Raw genomic sequence first — 20,761 nt, forward strand, 5'->3', positions numbered from 1 at the left:
TGCCAGGTGGCTCTTGCTGTGGCTGGGTGGCGCCCATGGGGAGAGCCCTTGGTTGGAGTAGATGGCATTAGGGCGGATGTCCTGCAATGAAGCATGGTACATCATCTCTTTCTGGTGGCCAGCCACCAGTAGTCTCTAAGTGTTCAAGGGCTCATTTTAAAGCTAACATTTATGACCCCAAATCGTTCCCATCCCTGGCCACACCATGGGAGGAATGAAAGGCAATGAATGATAGTGACATGTATTCCCCCAGGTATCTCGTCTGTACCAGAGCTGATGGGGAATCCTTTGTATCCATGAAGCCTCAGTTCTTTCTAGAGCATTTGGAGGATAAGTTTGGGGAGGTGGAGGGCTTGTCTAAAATGCGCTCTGGGTCAGTTTTGATAAAAACAGCATCCTCCGCCCAGTCACGCAGGTTGCTTGCTTGTGACAAGTTGGGGGATGTTAACGTTGCCATCACACCACATAAGAGTTTAACTATGGTCCAGGGTGTTGTTTTCCATAGGGACATACTTTTGCTGTCTGATGAGCTGCGCGCCAACTTAGAGAGTAGAGGGGTTCATTTCGTCCGACGCTTTCATTGGGGTCCGAGGGACAATCAGGTTGCTACTGGTGCCTTCATCTTGGCCTTCGAGGGTGATACATTACCGGAGAAGGTCAAGGTGATGGTCTACCGTTGTGACGTCAAGCCCTATATCCCTCCCCTGATGGGCTGCTTTAAGTGCTGGAAGTTCGGCCATATGTCTTCCCGCTGTACTTCCAGCCTCACATGTCGAGATTGCGGACGCCCATCTCATCCCGATACTCCATGTGCTCTGCCTCCCATCTGTGTCAACTGTGGAGAGCCTCATTCACCTTGCTCGCCAGACTGCAGGATCTTACAGAAAGAACGCAAAATCATGGAATATAAGACCCTGGTCCGACTGACTTAACACTGAGGCTAAGCGGAAATTTGAATGGCTACATCCCGTGTGCATGTCATCATCTTATGCCTCCACTGTCACTCCTGCTCCAGCTCCTTTAGCTGCACCACAGACAGTCAGCTCTCAGCGTCAGAGGACCTCACCTGCCCCCTTGACGATGTTGGCCCCTTCTCTTGCTGTTGCTCTCACACCATCGACCTCGGGAGCAGCACCCACTAAACCACCGGGGACACCAGTCCCCACTTCTAAGCCGGAGAAGCGTAAATCTTCTTCGGCTTCTCTCGCTCGGAAGGGATCCCTTGGGTCACTCCCTTCCCAGGTTCCTACCAGCGGCACAGCAGACACCAACCAGTGGCTGAAGAAGCCACAGGCCGCTGGTCGTCGAGCTTCGCGATCATCTTCGGTTCCGGAGACTGACTCCAATAAGCCCTATCAGCAATGGCAACCAAAGGAACAGCGAGACAAAACGACACTGAAGCCCCGTAAGACCAAGGCACCTGGGATGGCTCCTACTCCACCACTACCTACAAGCTCTGTGTCTGAGGATGCGGTGGAGATTCTTGTGTCCGCTGAGGACCTCGCTCTCGCCGGTCCCTCAGACGCAATGGATAGCATTTGCTTGGGTGCTCCATTGGAGGCAGCAGGTGACCCAGCGGCGTAATCTGCCTTCCCAGTCCCATCACGCCTTTCTCAGCCATGAACAACACCATCCTCCAGTGGAACTGCAGCGGTTTCTTCCACCATCTAGCTGAGCTCCGCCAATTTATCAGCCTTCACCCTTTCCTCTGCATTGCTCTGCAGGAAACTTGGTTTCCGGCAATGCGAACCCCCGCCCTCCGTGGCTATCGGGGTTATTATAAGAACTGGGCAGTTTATGAAAGGGTGTCTGGTGGAGTCTGCATATTCTGCATATATGTCCTGAACTCTTTTCACAGCGAGTCTGTCCCTCTCCAAACACCTTTAGAGGCTGTCGCTGTTCGGGTGTGGACGCCACAGGCTGTTACCATCTGCAGTCTTTACCTTCCACCGGATGGTGATGTCGCGCAGCGTGTCCTGGCTGCTCTGATAGCCCAATTGCCGCCACCTTTCTTGTTACTGGGCGACTTTAACGCCCATAACCATCTGTGGGGTGGGTCAGTGGCAACAGGTCGGGGCGCCATCGTTGAGCATTTATTGGTGCAGCTTGATCTCTCGATATTAAATGATGGTGCCTTCACACACTTCAGTGTGGCGCATGGCACATACTCCGCCATTGACCTTTCCATCTGTAGCCCTAGCCTCTTACCGTCTGTCCAATGGAGAGTGCATGACGACCTGTGTGGTAGTGACCACTTTCCAATCTTTCTGTCACAGCGTCAATCGTCTGGGTGCCCTAGCAGATGGGCTCTGAATAAGGCTGACTGGGACTTGTTCTCCTCCACTGCTGCTATTGAGCCTCTCTGACGGCGACATTGATGCAGTGGTTCAATCGGTCACCACCGGCATCATTACTGCCGCTGAATCTGCCATTCCCCGTTCTTCTGGATCCCCTCGGTGGCAGACTGTGCCTTGGTGGTCGCCTGAGATTGCTGAAGCGATTAAAGCTCGCCGGCGGGCGCTCCAGCGTCACAAGCGACATCCGTCAATTGAACACCTTATCGCCTTCAAACGGCTGCGTGTGCGAGCCCACCGCATTATCCGCCAATGCAAGCAGGAGTGCTGGGAGCGGTATGTGTCCACCATTGGCCTCCATGCCACTCCATGTCAGGTCTGGGCCAAGATTCGCCGCCTCTATGGCTATCGGACCCCTGTCAGCATCCCTGCGCTCTCACTGAATGGAGCAGTTTGTACTGACTCTGACGTCATTGCAAACTGCTTGGCAGAGCACTTTGCCCTGAATTCCGCTTCTGCCAACTACCCCTTGGGCTTCTGCTCCATTAAAGAGCGGATAGAACGTCGGAGTCTTTCTTTTCGCACCCACCATCCTGAATTGTACAATGTTCCATTCAGTGAGTGGGAATTTCGCAGTGCCCACGCCGCTTGTCCTGATACCGCTTTTGGGCCAGATAGCATCCACTCTCAGATGCTGAAACACCTTTCAGTGGACTGCCAGCGACGCCTCCTCGACCTTTACAACCGCGTTTGGGTCGAGGGTGAGTTTCCGTCGCAATGGCGGGAAAGTCTTGTTGTTCCCTTTCTGAAATCGGGGTAGAACTCTTTAGAGGTGGACAGCTACTGTCCCATTAGCCTCACCAATGTTCTTTCCAAGTTTGCTTGAACGGATGGTGAGCCGGCACTTGAATTGGGTACTGGAGTCTCGGGGCCTTCTGGCTCCGTCTCAGGGTGGGTTCCGTAAAGGCCGTTCCGCCGCCGACAATCTGGTGAGCCTGGAGGCGGCCATCCGTACTGCCTTTGCCCGCTGTCAGCATCTGGTCGCTGTCTTTTTCGTCATGCGGAAGGCGTATGATACGACATGGCGTCATCACATCCTTTCTACGCTTGCTTCATGGGTGGGGTCTTCGGGGCCCTCTGCCGATCTATATCCGCAATTTTCTGTCGTATTGTACCTTCCGCTTGCACGACGCAGCCTCATATAGTTCCTCGCAAGTCCAGGAGAACGGTGTGCTGCAGGGTTCTGGTCTAAGTGTCTGTCTGTTTTTAATAGCCATTAACGGGCTCGCTGCGGCCGTGGGAAATTCTGTCTACGCTTCCCTGTATGCTGACGACTTCTGCCTTTACTACAGCTCAATTGGCATTGCAGCTTCTGAACATCAGCTACAGGGCACAGTCCGCAAGGTGCAGTCTTGGGCTGTAGCGCATGGTTTTCAGTTTTCTGCAGCCAAGACCTGCGTTATGCATTTCTGCCAGCGACGCACTGTTCACCCGGAGCTGCGGCTTTATCTCGACGGCGAGCTTCTTACAGTGGTGGTGTCACATAGGTTTTTGGGGGTGGTTTTTGATGCCCGGTTGACTTGGCTGCCTCATATTCGGCAGCTTAAACAGGCGTGTTGGCGGCATCTAAATGCTCTGCGATGCCTGAGCCACACCAGGTGGGGCGCCGACCGATCTACTCTCCTACGGCTTTACCAGGCTTTAATCCAGTCCCATCTGGACTACGAGAGTCTGGCTTATGGTTCAGCATCCCCATCTGCGTTTCGGGTGCTGGACCCAATCCTCCACAGCGGGATACGCCTTGCCACTGGTGCCTTCCGAACCAGCCCTGTGGACAGCATACTTGTGGAGGCAGGTGTCCCTCCACTGCGGTTACGACGCCAACAATTACTGGCTACTTATGCGGTCCATGTTTTTAGCTTGCCCGGGCATCCAAAATTATCGTGTCCTGTTCCCGCAGTCAGTCGTCCATCTGCCAGAACGTCGGCCCCGGTTGGGTTGTCCGATCGCCGTACATGTCAAACAGCTTTTCTACGGGCTTGGGTGTTTCCCTGTTCCACCTCCTTTCCGGGCCCCTCTGCATACACCCCCGTGGTGTGTGCCTCGCCCTTGCCTTCGGCTCGACTTGGCACAGGGACCGAAGGACTCAGTCCCTCTGGAGGCCTTCCGACGCCGCTTTTATTCCATCCTGGCCACGTATCAGGGCTCTGGCGTTGTCTACACCGACGGTTCGATGGTTGCTGGTCGTGTCGGTTATGCACTAACTCTAGGGGACCATTCTGAAGAACGTTCGTTGCCGGCTGGCTGCAGTGTTTACACTGCTGAGCTGGTCGCCATCTTTCGTGCCCTAGCATATATCCGCTCCTGCTCAGGTGAGTCCTTCGTTATCTGTAGCGATTCCGTGAGCGGTTTACGAGCTCTCGACCAGTGTTTCCCTCGTTCTCGTCTTGTGATGGCTATCCAGGAGTCCCTGCAGACTCTTGCGCGTTGCGGCTGCTCTGTGGTCTTCGTGTGGACCCCAGGCCATGTTGGGATACCCGGCAATGAGAATGTTGACCACCTTGCGAAAGAGGCCACCAGTGCACCATCTCTGTAGGTTTGCCTTCCGGCGACTGATTTGCCGGCAGTCTTACGCTGCAAAGTTATCTCGTTTTGGGATGCTGAATGGTGCGGTCTGACCACCCCTAACAAACTCCGTGCCGTCAAGGACACGACGACTGTGTGGCACTCCTCCATGCTAGTCTCTCGCAAGGATTCTGTTGTCCTCTGCCGACTGCACATTGGGCACACACGGATGACCCACGGCCACTTATTGCGCCGTGTGGAACCCCCTCTATGCCGCTGCGGCTTGGCATTCACGGTGTCCCCACGTTTTGTTGGACTGTCCACTTTTATCTGTGCTCAGGCAGACGTTTGCGCTGCCTGACACGCTCTCTGCTCTTTTATTAGATGACTCTGCCATGGTGGACTTGGTTTTGCGTTTTATTCGGGCAGGGGGTTTTTATCCTTTAATCTCAGTGTTTGTTTTATAGTATTGATTCTGGCATTTAGCCTCTGATTTTAAACTGAGATTTTAATATGTTCTTGGTGGTTGGCTTTTCCTTTTTTTTCTCCATGGTCGGCCAACCACTGTCAGACTGTGTGTTTTAATTTGTTTTGTCTGGTCTCTGTCAGAGTATTTCATGTCCTGTTTTGTCTGCTGTCTTTCCTGTTGTCCGTTTTTTGTTCTCCTTGGGTGATTTCCCCCCCCCCCCCCCCCCCCCCCCCCCACCACCCTTCGGAAAAAGGGACCGATGACCATGGTAGCCTGGTCCCTTTAATCCCACAAACCAACCAACCAGGAGAGATGCCTTAGCTGACTTGCAAACATCAGAAAACAATACTTCATGCCATAATATTGGCTCAAGCAAACAGAAAACATTGAAAAATGAAACCATGTCTCAGCAGTAAGCGCAAAGCACCAGTGTTCAGGCACAACACATCCAAGAGGTTAACACACAAGTGTCGATCAAAGAAGCTACAAGCCAGAGTCAGAGAAAAAGGTCAAAGAACAAGTACCAAAACATGGGTATACTACAGTACAGTCACAGAAAAATACACATGCACTACAATCACAACGAAGGAATACAATAAAAACAGATATAAATGTATTTGTATTCCTATTTTTCTTTTTCACTTCATTTCAATAAAGTATATTAAGTATTACAATAGCCACATGATGCTAACCATTTGCTGAAAACCATCGCAGCAAAAACTTAGTCATATACAATAATATTCAATAAAATACACATGTGGTGCTATTGCAAGTCTCATGATAAAAACTAACTCACCATTAAGTAAGGCCTACATCATATGAAACTGTACATAGGTATGCAATGCTGAAAAAATTATATTAGGCAATCCAGCTACCATAAATCATTCAAACTGGCAGTAGCCAGAGGTTTGAGGATACAAATAGTGTAACAAAATGAGGAGCTGCATACAGTATTATGTCATATAATAATCACATGACTGTTAAAAAAAATTGAAGCCAAAGATTTGGTGAGAACAACACCATAATAAAAAATGTGCATAGATAAGTAATGTTAAAACACTATGAGAAACAATAACCAATAAACTGAGAGAGCATGAAAACCAAATAGCAACCAAAACAATTCCAATGTCAAGTCCATATCAGAAGTTCAGGGTTAAAAGTAGTGTAACCAATTGAGATATCAAGACTAAAATCAGTTACAATAGTGTCATACAGAAACCGTAATTATTCATATATTACATGTGTGCAGTTCAGAAACCATTAAGTAAAAGTGTGAGGTCACTCAACCCAGTATCTATACAGCTTTTCAGAGAAAGCTTAAGAAATATTACTTGGGAAGATGTATATAATGAGCCAAATGCTAATGATAAATGCAACATATTTCTTGATAAATTTATATTCCTTTTTGAGCATTGTTTCCCAAAGAAAATTACTAAATGCAACACCACACACTTTTCAAAGAAACCTTGGATTACTACAGGCATTAAAGTGTCTTCAGAAAGGAAAAGAAAACTCTGAGACAGCAAGAACTAGTAAAGAGCCAGAAGTAGTTTTACACTATAAAAATTATTGATCTGTTACAGAAGAAATAAACAACTCTGGCAATAAAATAAAATCAGTGCAGAATGTTGTTAGGAGGGATACAGAAAAAGTAACCACTGGGGTAGGTAGTATTACTATTAAAGAGAACAAGACCATTCTAACCAACAGTACACAAGTAGCTAATGTATTTAACAACCATTTCTTAAGTGTAGGAGAAGAAATTGGCGAGAACAGTTCAAAAGAAAAAGCCAGGCAGTACAGGGAAGAGTCTGTTTTGAAAACAATTTAGTCAGATTAACTTTCACCTAACAACCTCTTGTGAAATAAGTAAAATTATTACATCTTTGAAAAGTGTTTTGTTGGAGTAGATGACATCTCTAATAAGATATTAAAACGATGTGGAGCAATTACAGCTGATGTTCTGAGTCACATATGTAATGCATCACTAACACAAGGTATTTTCCCAGACAGGTTAAAATATGCCATGGTCGGGCCTCTCTACAAAATGGGGGACACCACAGATGTTAATAATTATCATCCAGTATCCTTGCTTACAGCATTTTCAAATATCTTCGAGAGAGTAATGTACTCAAGAATGGTTAGCCATCTCAACAGTAATGGGATACTTAGTAAATCACAGTCCGGATTTCAAAAATGCTGTTCCACAGAGAGAGCAATGTACAATTTCACTGTCCACATAATAGTCTTCAAATAGTAAAATGTCACCAATAGGAATTTTCTGTGACTTGTCCAAAGCATTTGATTGTGTGAACTATGACATTATGTTACAGGAATTACAATTGCATGGTATAAATGGAATAGCATATTAATTGTTTGTCATACCTACAGAACAGGAAGAAAGTTTCCTTATATGTGCCACTTCATCTAACTGGGGTGAAATGACATTAGGTGTTCCGCAGGTTTCAGTCATGTGTCCCTTTCTGTTCTTGATATATGTGAACGGCCTCCCTTCCTATCTGAAACAGGAAGCTGAACTGACACTGTTTGCTGATGATAGAAGCATCATTATTAATCCAGTAAAAGAAACTCCAATTGAAAATAATACAAATAAGGTCCTTGGAAAAGTCACTAATTGGTTTTCTGCAAATGGGCTTGGTCTAATCTTTGAAAAAACACACTACACCCAATTTTCTGCTGTAAAAAGTACAGTTCCTTCAATAAATACATCAACAGAAGTCAGTAGACAGGGTAGAGCATACTAAGTTTTTGGATGTACATATAGATGAGAATCTTAATTGGAAAATTCATATTTTGGATCTTCTAAAGCAACACTTGCCATTTAAACAAAAAGTATTGACTGTTCAAAAGAAAGTGGTTAGAATAATGTGTGGGGTTCATAGTTGCACACCGTATGATAGGTCATGGAGACATAGAGCAAATTTTACTCAGATTTATCTACACTTCCCCCTCCCCCTCCCCCTTCCCCGTTCTCTCTTTTTAAACTCTGACTTTTACTTCACATTTGGATTATTGGTATATGGTAAGAGATGGATGTGCTTTGTGATAGATAGATAGATGTTCAGATGACTGGTAAACTAGTTTAACAAAGTTGTTTAGGGATGGACAGTAGTGTCACAAATGTTGTAATATATGAATAATTACATCTTCTGTATGACACTCTGAGAAGCGATTTTAGCCTTGGTGTTTCAGTTGGTTACGCTATGTTTAATCCTCGACTTCCGATATGGACTTGACACTGGAATTGTTTTAGTTGCTGTTTGGTTTTTATGCTCTCTGCTTTCAGTGGTTACTGATTCTCATTGTGTTTTAACATTATATATCTATGCAAATTTTGTGCAGTATGTAGCTCCTCATTTTGTTAACACTATTTGTATCCTCAGACCTCCGGCTGCTGCCAGTTTGAATGATTTGTGGTAGTTGTATTGCCTAATATAATTTTTTGCAACATTGTATACATATGTAGAATTTTACATGATATAGGTCTTAATGATAAGTTAGTTTTTAACCATGTGTGGCATTGCAATAGCATCACTCGTCTGTTTTATTGCATATTATTGTATGCAACTATGTATAATTACCTGCTATTGTTTTGAAATAGTGAAAAAGAAAAATAGGATTAAAAAATACATTTATATCTGTTTTTATTGTACTCCTTTTATTATAATTGTAGTGCATGTATATTTTTCTGTGACTATAGTATAGTATAGTGTACGTTTTGGTACTTGTTCTTCGATTCTGGTTTGTAGCTTCTTTGATCAACACTTGTGTGTTAACCTACTGGATATTGTTGTGCCTGAGCACTGGTGTTTTGCACTTACTGCTGACACATGGTATCATTTTTCAATGTTTTCTGTTTGCTTGAGCTAGTATTATGGCATGAAGTGTTGTTTTCTGATGACATGGAAGTTGTCACATTATTTTTTATTGGTGCACATCATGTTCATAAGTAATTTTTCTGACTAATAATTGTCATGAAAATGTAATTTGTGTTGATATTCACAGTTCTCACTTTGTTCCCATTTTTGTGCCAGCACTGTGAAGATGATCAACTATTGAAACTGCTTGTGAATAAATGTATTGTAAGGCAGCACAGTGTTTACCATGCTTTTCTCAGAGTATATCAACGCTGATGACAGTTGCCTGAAAAAAAAATTTTTGACCGTTACACAGTGGAACAGCACTGCAGCAGTACATGACAAATGTCAAATAAGTTCTTTTAATGAGCGTGTTGCAGATAAATGGCAGCAGAACTATATAATTGGCTAATGGCACTCCCCCCTCCACTCCCCCTCCCCTCCACTCCCCCCACCTCCCCCTCCCCCCCTCCTCCCCCCCCCCAAAAAAAATAAATTCATTGCCTGTAACATCATGTAAATAATGTTTTAATTTAGTTTATAATGTGGCATGTAAAAGCAGTTTCTGAAACCTGTTTCTTTGTGTTGTGTTCTTTGGTTCATACCATGAAGGTTTTGTCACACAACAGTGTAGGGAAAGTGATGAGATGCAAGAATGTTGTGGCATATCCAGTGACACTCTACTATCAAGGTCCTTTGCATGCAACAGGCACATGTAATGTTCAGTGCTAGAAAGATTTATGCAAGAGTTTAATAGCCAAGGATCACCAAGGAGCACACAGCACAAAAGACATGAAAAACTCAACAGCAATGTGCAGCTATGCATCTTACTGTTAATCCACCCCCTACTGGTCACCATCGCCATCCTTTTCTCTCTCCCAGCCACCCAAAGAGCAACCGTGCAATGTCGTCCATGAAGTAGGCTTCTTCGACAATTTTTTATTTAATTCCCGAGTTGTCGTCTTTCTTAAAACCATTTGTTATCTTTCCAGATTAAGTAAGTTTCTACTAGTTATGAAAACTGTCATTTGTACCTCCTTATGTTGTGTGTCTGTTGGTTAATGCCCACAAGTATCTGTTGTATCTTCATTTGGTTTTAATTGCATTTAGTGTGCCTTCTGTTTTAAATTCTTACCCACTGTTTCGAATTGTATTTTATAAATTTATGCTCTTCCCTTCATTTACTTTCCTTTACTACTGTACTAGTTCTGCCATAGATAATTTCACATTCTCCATTGCATATCACTAGTAATATTGTGTTTCTGGCTTTTTCTGAAATGACAGATAAATCTTAATCCTAGTGCCTTTTCTGCCAGTCTTTCATTTATATTTCATTTTTATTTGTTTGTGTAATTCCGTGTTCACTATTCAGATGTTCAAAATGCAGTCTTTCAAACTATAAGTTGCATTATTAATTCTGTACAGTTTTTGTCAGCTGTAATTTTTTATGAAACAACTTAAACTCTTCCTCTCTAAGTAATTTATAAAGATGATCCTTTTTTGTTCTTTGCAGGAAAAGAAACTTTTTCCATTTTTTGACTCTGCGTACCAAGGCTTTGCTTCTGGAGATCCTGATAAAGATGCGTGGGCTGTTCGTTACTTTGCTCAGCAAGGCTTTGAATTTGTGTGTGCCCAATCATTTGCCAAAAACTTTGGCCTGTATAGTGAGTATAAAGTATTCTTTATTTAACGTTTGTTTATAATTCACATTGAATGGTATTGCTTGTATTTAAAATTTTGAACTTTTAAATTAAACATCAGTTTTTGTCATGTACTAGGAAGAAGAATGTTTCCTGATCCTAATCACCTTCTTCTTGATTATTGAGACTAAGTTCCTTTTAGTTCATTTGTTTTCCATGCATCTGCTTATTTTTTCGTTTTGTCTGTTGATCTGTGATTGTCACGTCAGTGTGTTCACACATTATTTACTAAGTATGGTGGATTTTGTTTTTCGTTTGAAATGTTGCATGTGTATGTAGCTTTGAAGTATGCGTTGCTTATTGATTGAGCTACCATCATTGAGTACAAGAGAAGCATTTAACCTAAATGTCAATAGCAAGACATTTGTTGTTGTTGATCACACATTGTTGGCATTTTCTGTATTTGTCGTCAGTTTTGATCTACGAGTTGCCCTTTGTTTCTCAACACCCTGTTTTCCCTAGTCTGTGTCTTTTTGCCTAGTTCTCCTTTTGTACATTACTTATCTTAAATATTCCAGTCATGATTTTGTTACTACGTCCTGCATCTTGTGTTGGTGTGTTGTTTGCGAGATGCATTGCCGTTTGTCCACACGAAACCACTTCATTTTACTGTTGTTTTCCCTTCAAATTTTCTGTTGTTGTGGATTATTTATTGATTTTTCACTGATTTTGTTTTGTCATTAGTTTCCTTTGGGAATTGCAGTTTCTCAAATTTACCATTTGAATTGTGCACAGAAATTAATTAGGCTGTGCTTGTCTGACTTTATCATTTTTCTTTCTGACTTAGCCACAGGACTAGTGTTTGTCCAGAACATGCTGCAAGACAGTGTTGTCTCCAGTGATGTGAAGTTTTGTAATTGAGATCTGGCCTAGATACAGTTGACTTCAAATGGCAGATTCTTTCACTGCTTTCAGTCTCTCTTCAAATCCAACCATCATTTTTACTTGTGATAAGTAGTTGGATTTAATTCAGTTCTATAAAGGAGATTAGAAAATCTATGGTTTTGGCCCTTAATTAAATCACTGTTCTCTCTACTCATCTGACTGTCATTAGATGGAGCAACTGGAATTTAATCTAATGGACATTGTTTCACTAGATCACTTCAACAAATTTTATTTCTCTAAACAATGCTGTGAACTTTCATGATATCTAAAATAGTGAAACATCGCTTTTCTTGTGCTCTTTTTACTTCCCTACTGTCATCTTCATCATAAAAATGAAATTCTGTGATAATGAAGTGTGTCACTTCCTTATGCTGACTCAATCAAACAATCTCTCTCTGAAACTGCATGTGGAAAAGAAAGAGCACATGTTGTGTAGGTTTTGGATGTTGTGTAAACTTAGCAGTTTACTTAGGCCCACTAGTGTGCATTCAGCTTAAAGAATTATTAAAAATTTTATCATGATAAAGGTAAATGGAGAACAGGAAAATAATTATGAATAGTAGAAGCTTCACTCCTCAATTCGTCACATATTACATGAACAGCATTCGCTAATTTAATTCAGGCAGTTGGAATTCATTTGAAAGGTAGAGCTCTCAAACAGGCAAAAAACCAGAGTTGCAAGTTTTGACTGTGTATTTAGGATCCCTTCTTTTTCCCTGTTTTTGTTTTGTTGTAACTTCCTTTGCATGCTTAATGGTTCCTTAGCGGATACAGGAGCGAGGAACAGATGCAGTTCATTGGCAGAGAATTCAGATATTAATTTATTTACATCTAATATCAAATAGTAAAAATAATACAGTAGTTGCAACATCAGTTGCTAACAGTAGATGTGAATGTTGGTATATATACATATATAAAGATTTGCAGTTCGATGACTACTCCGTATATGACACGCCCTGTCTGTAAATGTTACTAAGTGGCAGAAACTCAAAATGAATGCTCTGTGCATCAATATTTGAGCTGAAACAGACCTGCCTCTGGAGCTCCGGATAGTGGATGCGTACAATCTTTGTTAGTAGCTCAGTCGTTTCTGGCAGGTAGTGCCCTCATACCGCCATGGCTGCTGCAGGAGTAGAGGTGTGCGATGTGCATGTTTTAAAGTGTGACCCTCTCAATGGCGGATGATACCGCACCCTCCCTGCCTAACTTTGTGGGTATGGTATGGGGGGAGGCCAGTGCCATAGAAAATTATGAGGCTGGTTGCTTGGCTGGCTGCAGAGAGATCAGCCTGCATCCCAGTATCGCACCTTGTGAGTGCCAGGGAAACTGCCCCAGAAAACCAGGCACAAGATATATCTGAAAGCACAGGTGGGATCGTAGAGGGTGCTGGTGATTAGCTGATGGCAACAACGTCGATGTCCAAGCGAGAGGAGGTGACCTGGGGTGTTGATGGCAACTGTATCGCAGGTGGGCCGGTATCAACACCCATTGGTGAGATGGCTTGGTTAGCTGTCTAGGAAGCTGCATTGTGACGGCCAGACATGGCTGCGTCACAGCATCCGAACATTGTGCAGTGAAGAAATCTGAAACAGTTTGACCTACGGCAGGATCACTGAATTCATGGAGCCGTAGCTGATTTTGGTGGTGCTGGTGCATGCTTGCACTGCTGTGAAAAGTATACTGCACTCTGCCAGCTCATCTAAGAACAGCACTTGATTCCCATAAATGTGGCTTCTTGTCACATGATATTGAACTCGGACGTTTGGGTGAAACTTCATAGTGAGGCTAGAAGCTGTACGAGAGTGGTAAGGATGAAGCAAATGCAGCAAAACCAATGGCATCTCCCATGCAAATGTACTGCCAGCGAAAAATCAGGAGGCGGCAAAGCTTGATATGTACTCGGGAACATCAGTGAGCCATCTTAAAGTGAATGTGAAGCTTGAAGTTTCAACATTTGTGGCTTGAATGTTTGGCAAAAACTTTCCATTAGACTGTGGTAAGAATGGTGTTGTGCAGACATGCTGTATTCCATTTTGTTTGAAAAATTGTGCGAATTCCTTTGAAGAAAATTGAGGTCCATTGTCAGAAACAATTCTTTGTGTCAATCATTGGAGAGAAAATACAAAAGCTAGTACCTTCATGGTGCTGGCAGCATTCATCAAATATATTGAAATAACAAAAGGGTATTTGCTATAGGCATCAGCAACCAGAGAGGCAGCAAAGTCTATATGCCATTACAGCCACCAAAATCAAAGAACTAGTAATAGGAAAACTATCGATGTTGTTTTGGGCTTTGATCTCTAAATGGAAACACAACAGTTCATCCTGATCAAATACTGGATCGGGGCCATTCGAGAATTGAGAAAGAGCATCCACATTAGTGTATTGTGCTCTGGTTTGGAATGTATCTCACAGTTATAACGTGACAAAAACAGAGTCGAGCATTGTTGGTGGTGTTCTGCTTTATCCACTAAAGATGCTGAAGAACTGAAATGAGAAACCAGAAGTGAGAAACCAGAAGTTTGATAAGCAATCAAACAAAACTTGGAACCATATAAAACATGAAATTTTTGAGTGAGTACCCAATAGCAACGGCTTCATTTTCTATCTGCAGGTATCACTGTTGCATTTGATCAGAGTTTTGGAAGCACAAGCAATAGTGTGTTCAGAACCGTTTGCACATTTATGCATGAGAACAGTCTGTTTGGAAGGCAACCAAGCAAGGTGCTGAGTATAAATTTGATCTTAAGAGGGGAAAGGTTTACTTGCAGGTGGGCGGCCTGTGAAAACAAACATCTTTATGTAAGACTGTATGAAGTGGCTGGGCCATTACGGCTGTACCAGTAAGAAATTTATTGTAATTCATAGTCTTTCTGAGAAATGCTCACAAATCATTGATATTGTTGGACACCACAAAACTGTAATGGTCTCGACGTGCTGGCATAAAGGCTTGAGCCCAGCACATGATACTTCAAAACCGAAATATATGATAAAGGGCTGAAAAAAATTGTGCTTTGTGCAAGTTACATTTCAAACTGGTGACCTGTAGCACTGTGAACAAGGCGCAAAGGTTTTTCAAATGTTCATCTGTTGGAGAACTTCAGACAACAGAATCATCTAGGTAGTTGACACACCCTGACATGGATGCCCTCAGTTGCTCCAAAAATCGTTGTAAAATGGTAGGATTGCTAGCCACATTAAACAGCAGCTGCTGATACTGATATAACCTGATGGGGGTATTCACTAAGAGGACACGTTTGAGATCATCACCCAGAGGCAGTTGTAAGCAGGCCTCTGACAAGTCTATTTGGGAAAATATTAGCCCCAGAAAGCTGTGCTAAGAGTCCTTTTAGATGGGGTAAAGGATAGGTATCAATAATAGGCTATGACACTTCAAAATCACCACAGAGCCAAAGACTGCCATTAGGTTTTTTGACACTTACCCATGGAGTAGGTGATCCACTAGAGGAGACAGGCATGATAATGCCCAAAGATGTAAGTCGATCTAGTTCGAATCTGACTTGGTTCCTGTAAATCGGCTGGGACTGGGCGAGGATGAAAGAAACGGGACTTGCTGTCAGTTTCAGTGTGATGTGAATGTTGAAATTGGCAGCACACTGAAAACTTTCCAAAAACAGGGAGGAATATTCCAAGCAGAGCACATCCAGTTATTGGTATGAAGCTTGATCTGACACCCAATGCACTTTGTCAAAAATACAGAAGCCAAAATTTTTGAAGGTATCTAACCCAAATAAGTCTTCAATGTTGACATCATCCACGAAGAGAAAGGTCAAAGGCTGAAGAACTGCTTTTTACACTAAGGAAGTAGAAAACTACCCCAGTATAGATATTTGTAGTTTGTTGTAACTCCCCAACTGATAAGAACAGGGACAATGTGTGTGGTCCATATGCACATAGCTTTGAGAATGTAACAAAGCCACTGCTGCACCCATGTGCACATGAATTTTTAACATCTTGTCCATCACATGTACTTTAATGTAGAGTTTGTTAGGGGCTGCTTTTACTTGGGAAACATGATTCACAGCCATGTTCATACCTGGTGAAGGAATTTGAATGTCGTACACAGGCTCAGCGTCCCCCCCCCCCCCCCCCTCCCACTTTTACAATAGCAGTATGTTGCCTAATGTTTTGGGCTCCTGACCCACACATGTTGATTGAAATAATAAGAGCACAATGGAAGAAGAGCACATGACCACTGTTGTGATGATGTCTGCTGCTGCTTAGTATGGTGCTGCCCCATGTGCCGTTGGGGCCACTGTTGCATGACCGCAACGTCTTCTTCCCCCATGAGCTAACAGATGGCGGCTGAGTAAGAGAAGCAGCTACTTCACACCATTCTTCTATCTGATTTCCTGTTGCCCTAGATACTTCAAAAGACAGAGCACTGTTCAAAACATCTGCAAGGGAGGGATTTTTACCATTGTAAAGCACATTCACCAAAACTTCCCTATCAGGCCAGGTATAGTACAGCATCATGAAGCCGTGAACCTCAGTAATGAACTGGCAACGATGCAGAAGTTCAAGAAATTCTGCTACCTAAGCTCTGTACGACTGTTGCGGCTGCTTGTGACAACAGTAGAATTCAGTGCAAGCAGCAATGACATAACTACATTTGCAGTGATAATAATAGAGCAACTGACACACTTCATCAAAAAAGAGACTGGCACATTGCTAAAGAAGAGATAGCTGACTCAAAAGGTGATAAACATGAGGAGAAATCTGTGAAAGAAATAAAGCCCTATACGAGTTGGGGTCTGCAGCACAAAGAGCTTGAAAATGTTTCTGAAGGAAATTTTCATGTGTGTACCAATCTTCTGCAGAATCATGATATGGAGGAAACAGTGTGAATCGCGTCAATGGTGGTGGGACATGGTACGTCAGCAAGGCTGCTAAATTGGTAAGTGCTATAGTGAGAGCATGCTACTGGTCGGTGAGAGTTCACTGTTGTTCAACAAGAGATTGAAGAACTTATTCCACTGACATGTTCGCTGTAGATCAAACAAAGGAAACGAAACACGTAGAGTGGAATATTGCACTCATTGCCAAGTATGTTGTACAGAGACAATACCAGAAATAATGCCAATCAAGTTCTATTTTGCTTTCACATGAAGAGATCCACAATAACACTGAATGAAGTATAGAATAGTACAAAGTATCCTAACTGTAGAACACATCAGTATATAGTATTGTAGGTAGCATATGATAAGCAAGTAAGTAAAAGTGATGCCGAAGACTTGGCGCACTGGGCTTACATTGGTCTGTTGAGCTCACGGCACAGAGCTTGCTGTTTCTTGTGTCCAGGTAGTGAGGTGACATCTCTAGGCTGGCCTTGGAGGCATTTGTTTCATGCACTGTTTGATTGTGTGTGCTCACTCTATTGCGTTACAACAGGAAGAACTTCTAATTTGACTTGATGGATAAGTTTTAGAGGGATATTTTTATTTTTTCTGCCTGGCTAATGATACTAAATAAACATACTCTTGCTGCCTAAACTATCTTAGGTATTTTGTACTGCGTCTGTAATTCTGATTACTTTCTAATTTAAAATGCGCCATGTTATTTCAGAAAATTGGTTGTGCAACGTTATTTTCCATTCCACATGTCGTGCAAAGTTTCCACTTTTTTGAGAAATACACTAAAAAACAGAAAGAGAAAAGACTTGAATTCACATTGTGGAGCTATACAGTAGTTTTTTCAACAATTAGTTGTTACATGCTGGTTCACATTCAACATGGAAGCATTCATTTGAGAATATCAGTCCAATGCTTTACCTTATTTCCATTGCAACTTTAAGCACTGCTGTGGACTTTGAAAAATGCAAAAGAATTGCTGTTAAGACATGAAATCTACATCTGCAGCTATGTCAATACTCTGCAAACCACTGTGGTGCATGGCAGTCCCATTGTATCAGTTTTTGAAGTGTCTTCGTGTTCCATTCACATATAAAGTGTGAGAAGAATGACTATTAGAATGCCTCTGTGCATGCAGTAATTATTGTAATCCTAATGATCCCTATGTGAGTGATACATAGAGGGTTTAGAATATTCCTAGAATCATAGTTTAAAGGAAATTCTTAAAACTTTGTTAATGGACTTTCTTGGGATAGCTTAAGTCTGTCTTAGAATCTTCCTTTTCATTTTCTTGAGTATCTCTGTGACACTTTCCCATGGATCAAACAAACATGTGACCATTTGTGCTGCCTCCCTCTGTATATGTTCAATATCCCCTGTTAGTTCTGTTTGATACGAGTTCCACACACTTGAGCAATATTCTAGAACCAGTCCCACGAGTAATTTGTAAGCAATGTTCTTTGCAGACTAACTGCAGTTTCCCAGTATTCTATCAATAAACTGAAGTCTTCAACCTGCTTCAGCCATAATTGAGTCTGTATGATCATACCATTCCCACAGGTATTAGTGAGAGATGGTTGATTCCAACAGTAACTCATTCCTATTGTAATCGTAGTGTACTATGATTTTTTTGTTTTGAGAAATGCACAGTTTTACATTTCTGGACATTTAAAGCAAGTTGCCAATCTTTGCACCACTTTGAAATCTTATCAAGATCTGACTGAATATTTATGCAGCTTCTTTCAGACAGTCTTTCATCATAGATAACTGCATCACCTGCAGAAAGTCTGACGTTACTGCTAATATTGTCTGCAAGGTCATTGATATACAGCATGAACAGCAAGGGTCCCAGAAAATGTCCCTGGAGCACCCCTGAAATTACTTCTCTTCCATCCAGAATAACATGTTGTGTCCTGTCTTCCAAAAAGTCCTCAATTCAGTCACAAATTTCCCACAATAAGTGTATGGAATGTTAAATATTGCTGCTTCAGTAACACAGAAGATATTGAAACTTCCAGTAATACACTTCTCGCAATGTTCATTTCCTTTGGATTTCGTATTTGCTGGAATTGAACCTACATAAAAACATTAAGACAACAGAATTGCTTCAGTTCCTGTAAGAATGCAGAGGATCTCTTCAAAAAGTTGTTCTTTGTAAAAATATTCCCCCAGTATCCACATATCTAAGTTGACACTAGCTGTAAGTACTCTTTAGCCAGCTGAGATTGAAGCTGAAATTGATAAATTTCTTTAAACATTTCTGGAAAACAGTTGACTTGGAAAGAAGTAGCTGACAGTTATTAGACAAACTCGTACAAAGTGCCCAAGAAGAAGTGATGCAGTTGCATAGAAAAACTGTTCAGTCATTTGTGGAGAGACTTTATGGCCAAAACGGTTGTAAGATACATATTTATATGGATGTACACCTCCTACAGTAGTGTGAATGTGGTTCAAGCATGCACTTAAGGATGTGAAAGAGAAATTGTTCATTGCATATCACCAAGTTCTTCTAATTTCAAAGTAGTAAGAGTCTGATAGCTTCATATACAATGTCATCCTCATGTTACTATTAGTCATTGAATATTTCATTTAAAAGTGGAAATGGTTCTAAAATAGAGTTGATTTATGCCAAAGCCAGGCTGCTGATACATCTCACTATATCCTTATTTCTGTATTGCACATACAGATTCTTACGTATAACCCAAAAATGGTGGTGAGAGCTGGGATGGTAAGCAGAGAGCTGCTAAATATCCCATCAGGAGATTATAATGTATTGTTAGTGTGCATCAAGTACATTTCAAATGGCCTGTCATAATGCCATGTGCCGTACAGACTGCTTTAAAGAAGAAAACACAAAATTGTAAAATTGAGTGTGTAGTTCACTTAACTGCATTAAAACCAAATGTTTGGGGGCATTTTGTTGACCATAATGTGTACTTTACATATATTACTTCGCTACCATTTGTTTTGTATTTTATGCTGTCCACGGAAGATTTCTAAAAGATAATATTTCTTCCCATTGCTGCATTGTAACATCTTTTCGAAGATGTGAGATAAAGGATGCAATATCCTAGTCAGTAGTTCAGTACTATTGGCACTTATGTTACAGATATATATATATATTTTATTCTTTTTCAGATGAACGAGTAGGAAATCTGACAGTGGTACTCAACAGCAACGATGAGATTATAAATGTTAAATCACAGCTTACTCTTACTGTGAGAGGAATGTACTCTAATCCACCTAATCATGGAGCAAAGATTGTTAGCACTGTTCTCAATAATGAACATTTGTGCCAAGAATGGTAGGTTTGCACTGTTAAAAATTTGACTTAAGTTTTCTCTTAATCCAATGAAGATTGATCTAAAACTTTTTTTATACTTGAAAGCCTGAGAGCATTGCGGCCAAATGATCATTTGCCATTAATTTATAGTACTAAGCACACCCCCACATATGTTATATTTGAAATAAATGTTGTCAAGTTGTAATGAAGTTAGTTTCAATACTGAAACTTCAAACTCAAAGAAACTTATTAGCTGCAATTGACACCATTTTATCCTGTGCTGTCACCATGTATATGAATAAGGGTCATCTAGGAAGTAACGACATGTTGCATATTCCCTCTGCGCAGATTAATTAAAGGCTTCTATGCAAGGTTGAGGTGTTTCACCATCTTGTCTGTGTTCTGAGTACCATTTGAAAGTAGTTGCCATTGTTCTCCATTTTGTGATTCATTAAAATGAACTGAATGACAAAGCCCTGTGAAGTGTGAGCCCAGCGAATTCGTTGAATTTTTTGAATGCTTGGAAACTGAAACTTGCAGAAAGTGTAAAGTGGTACCAGTGAACAAATGGCATATGGGAGTGTTGTATGAAATGTTCAGCAATGAGGGAATAACTGTGCATGACTAAACTTGACCTGAACAACTGTTACTCATTAGACATTTGGTAGAATGAAATGAGGAATGAAATCTTGTAGCACAGACACAGAACACAAGACGAGTTACATATGCCTTTTTCAAATATTTCTCATTCTTTTTGTGGTGAAATTGTGTTCAAACATGTTAGTTGTCAGGGAACCCATTAGAGACAAATTTTGC

At 42.0% G+C, this 20,761-nt stretch overlaps 1 protein-coding gene across 1 annotated transcript in view; it reads left to right on the top strand.

Moving 5' to 3' along the window:
- Nucleotides 1–20,761, top strand: part of LOC126356262 (aspartate aminotransferase, cytoplasmic) — a 90,333-nt gene that overhangs the window by 51,407 nt on the left and 18,165 nt on the right. Inside the window, exons 5-6 of the mRNA XM_050007103.1 lie at nucleotides 10,720–10,870; nucleotides 19,801–19,966. Coding sequence (XP_049863060.1) covers nucleotides 10,720–10,870; nucleotides 19,801–19,966 — 317 coding nt within the window. The remainder of the gene's footprint in view (nucleotides 1–10,719; nucleotides 10,871–19,800; nucleotides 19,967–20,761) is intronic.

This window comes from Schistocerca gregaria, chromosome 3 (genome assembly GCF_023897955.1).
Source record: "Schistocerca gregaria isolate iqSchGreg1 chromosome 3, iqSchGreg1.2, whole genome shotgun sequence".
NCBI classification, from domain to species: Eukaryota; Metazoa; Arthropoda; class Insecta; order Orthoptera; family Acrididae; genus Schistocerca; species Schistocerca gregaria.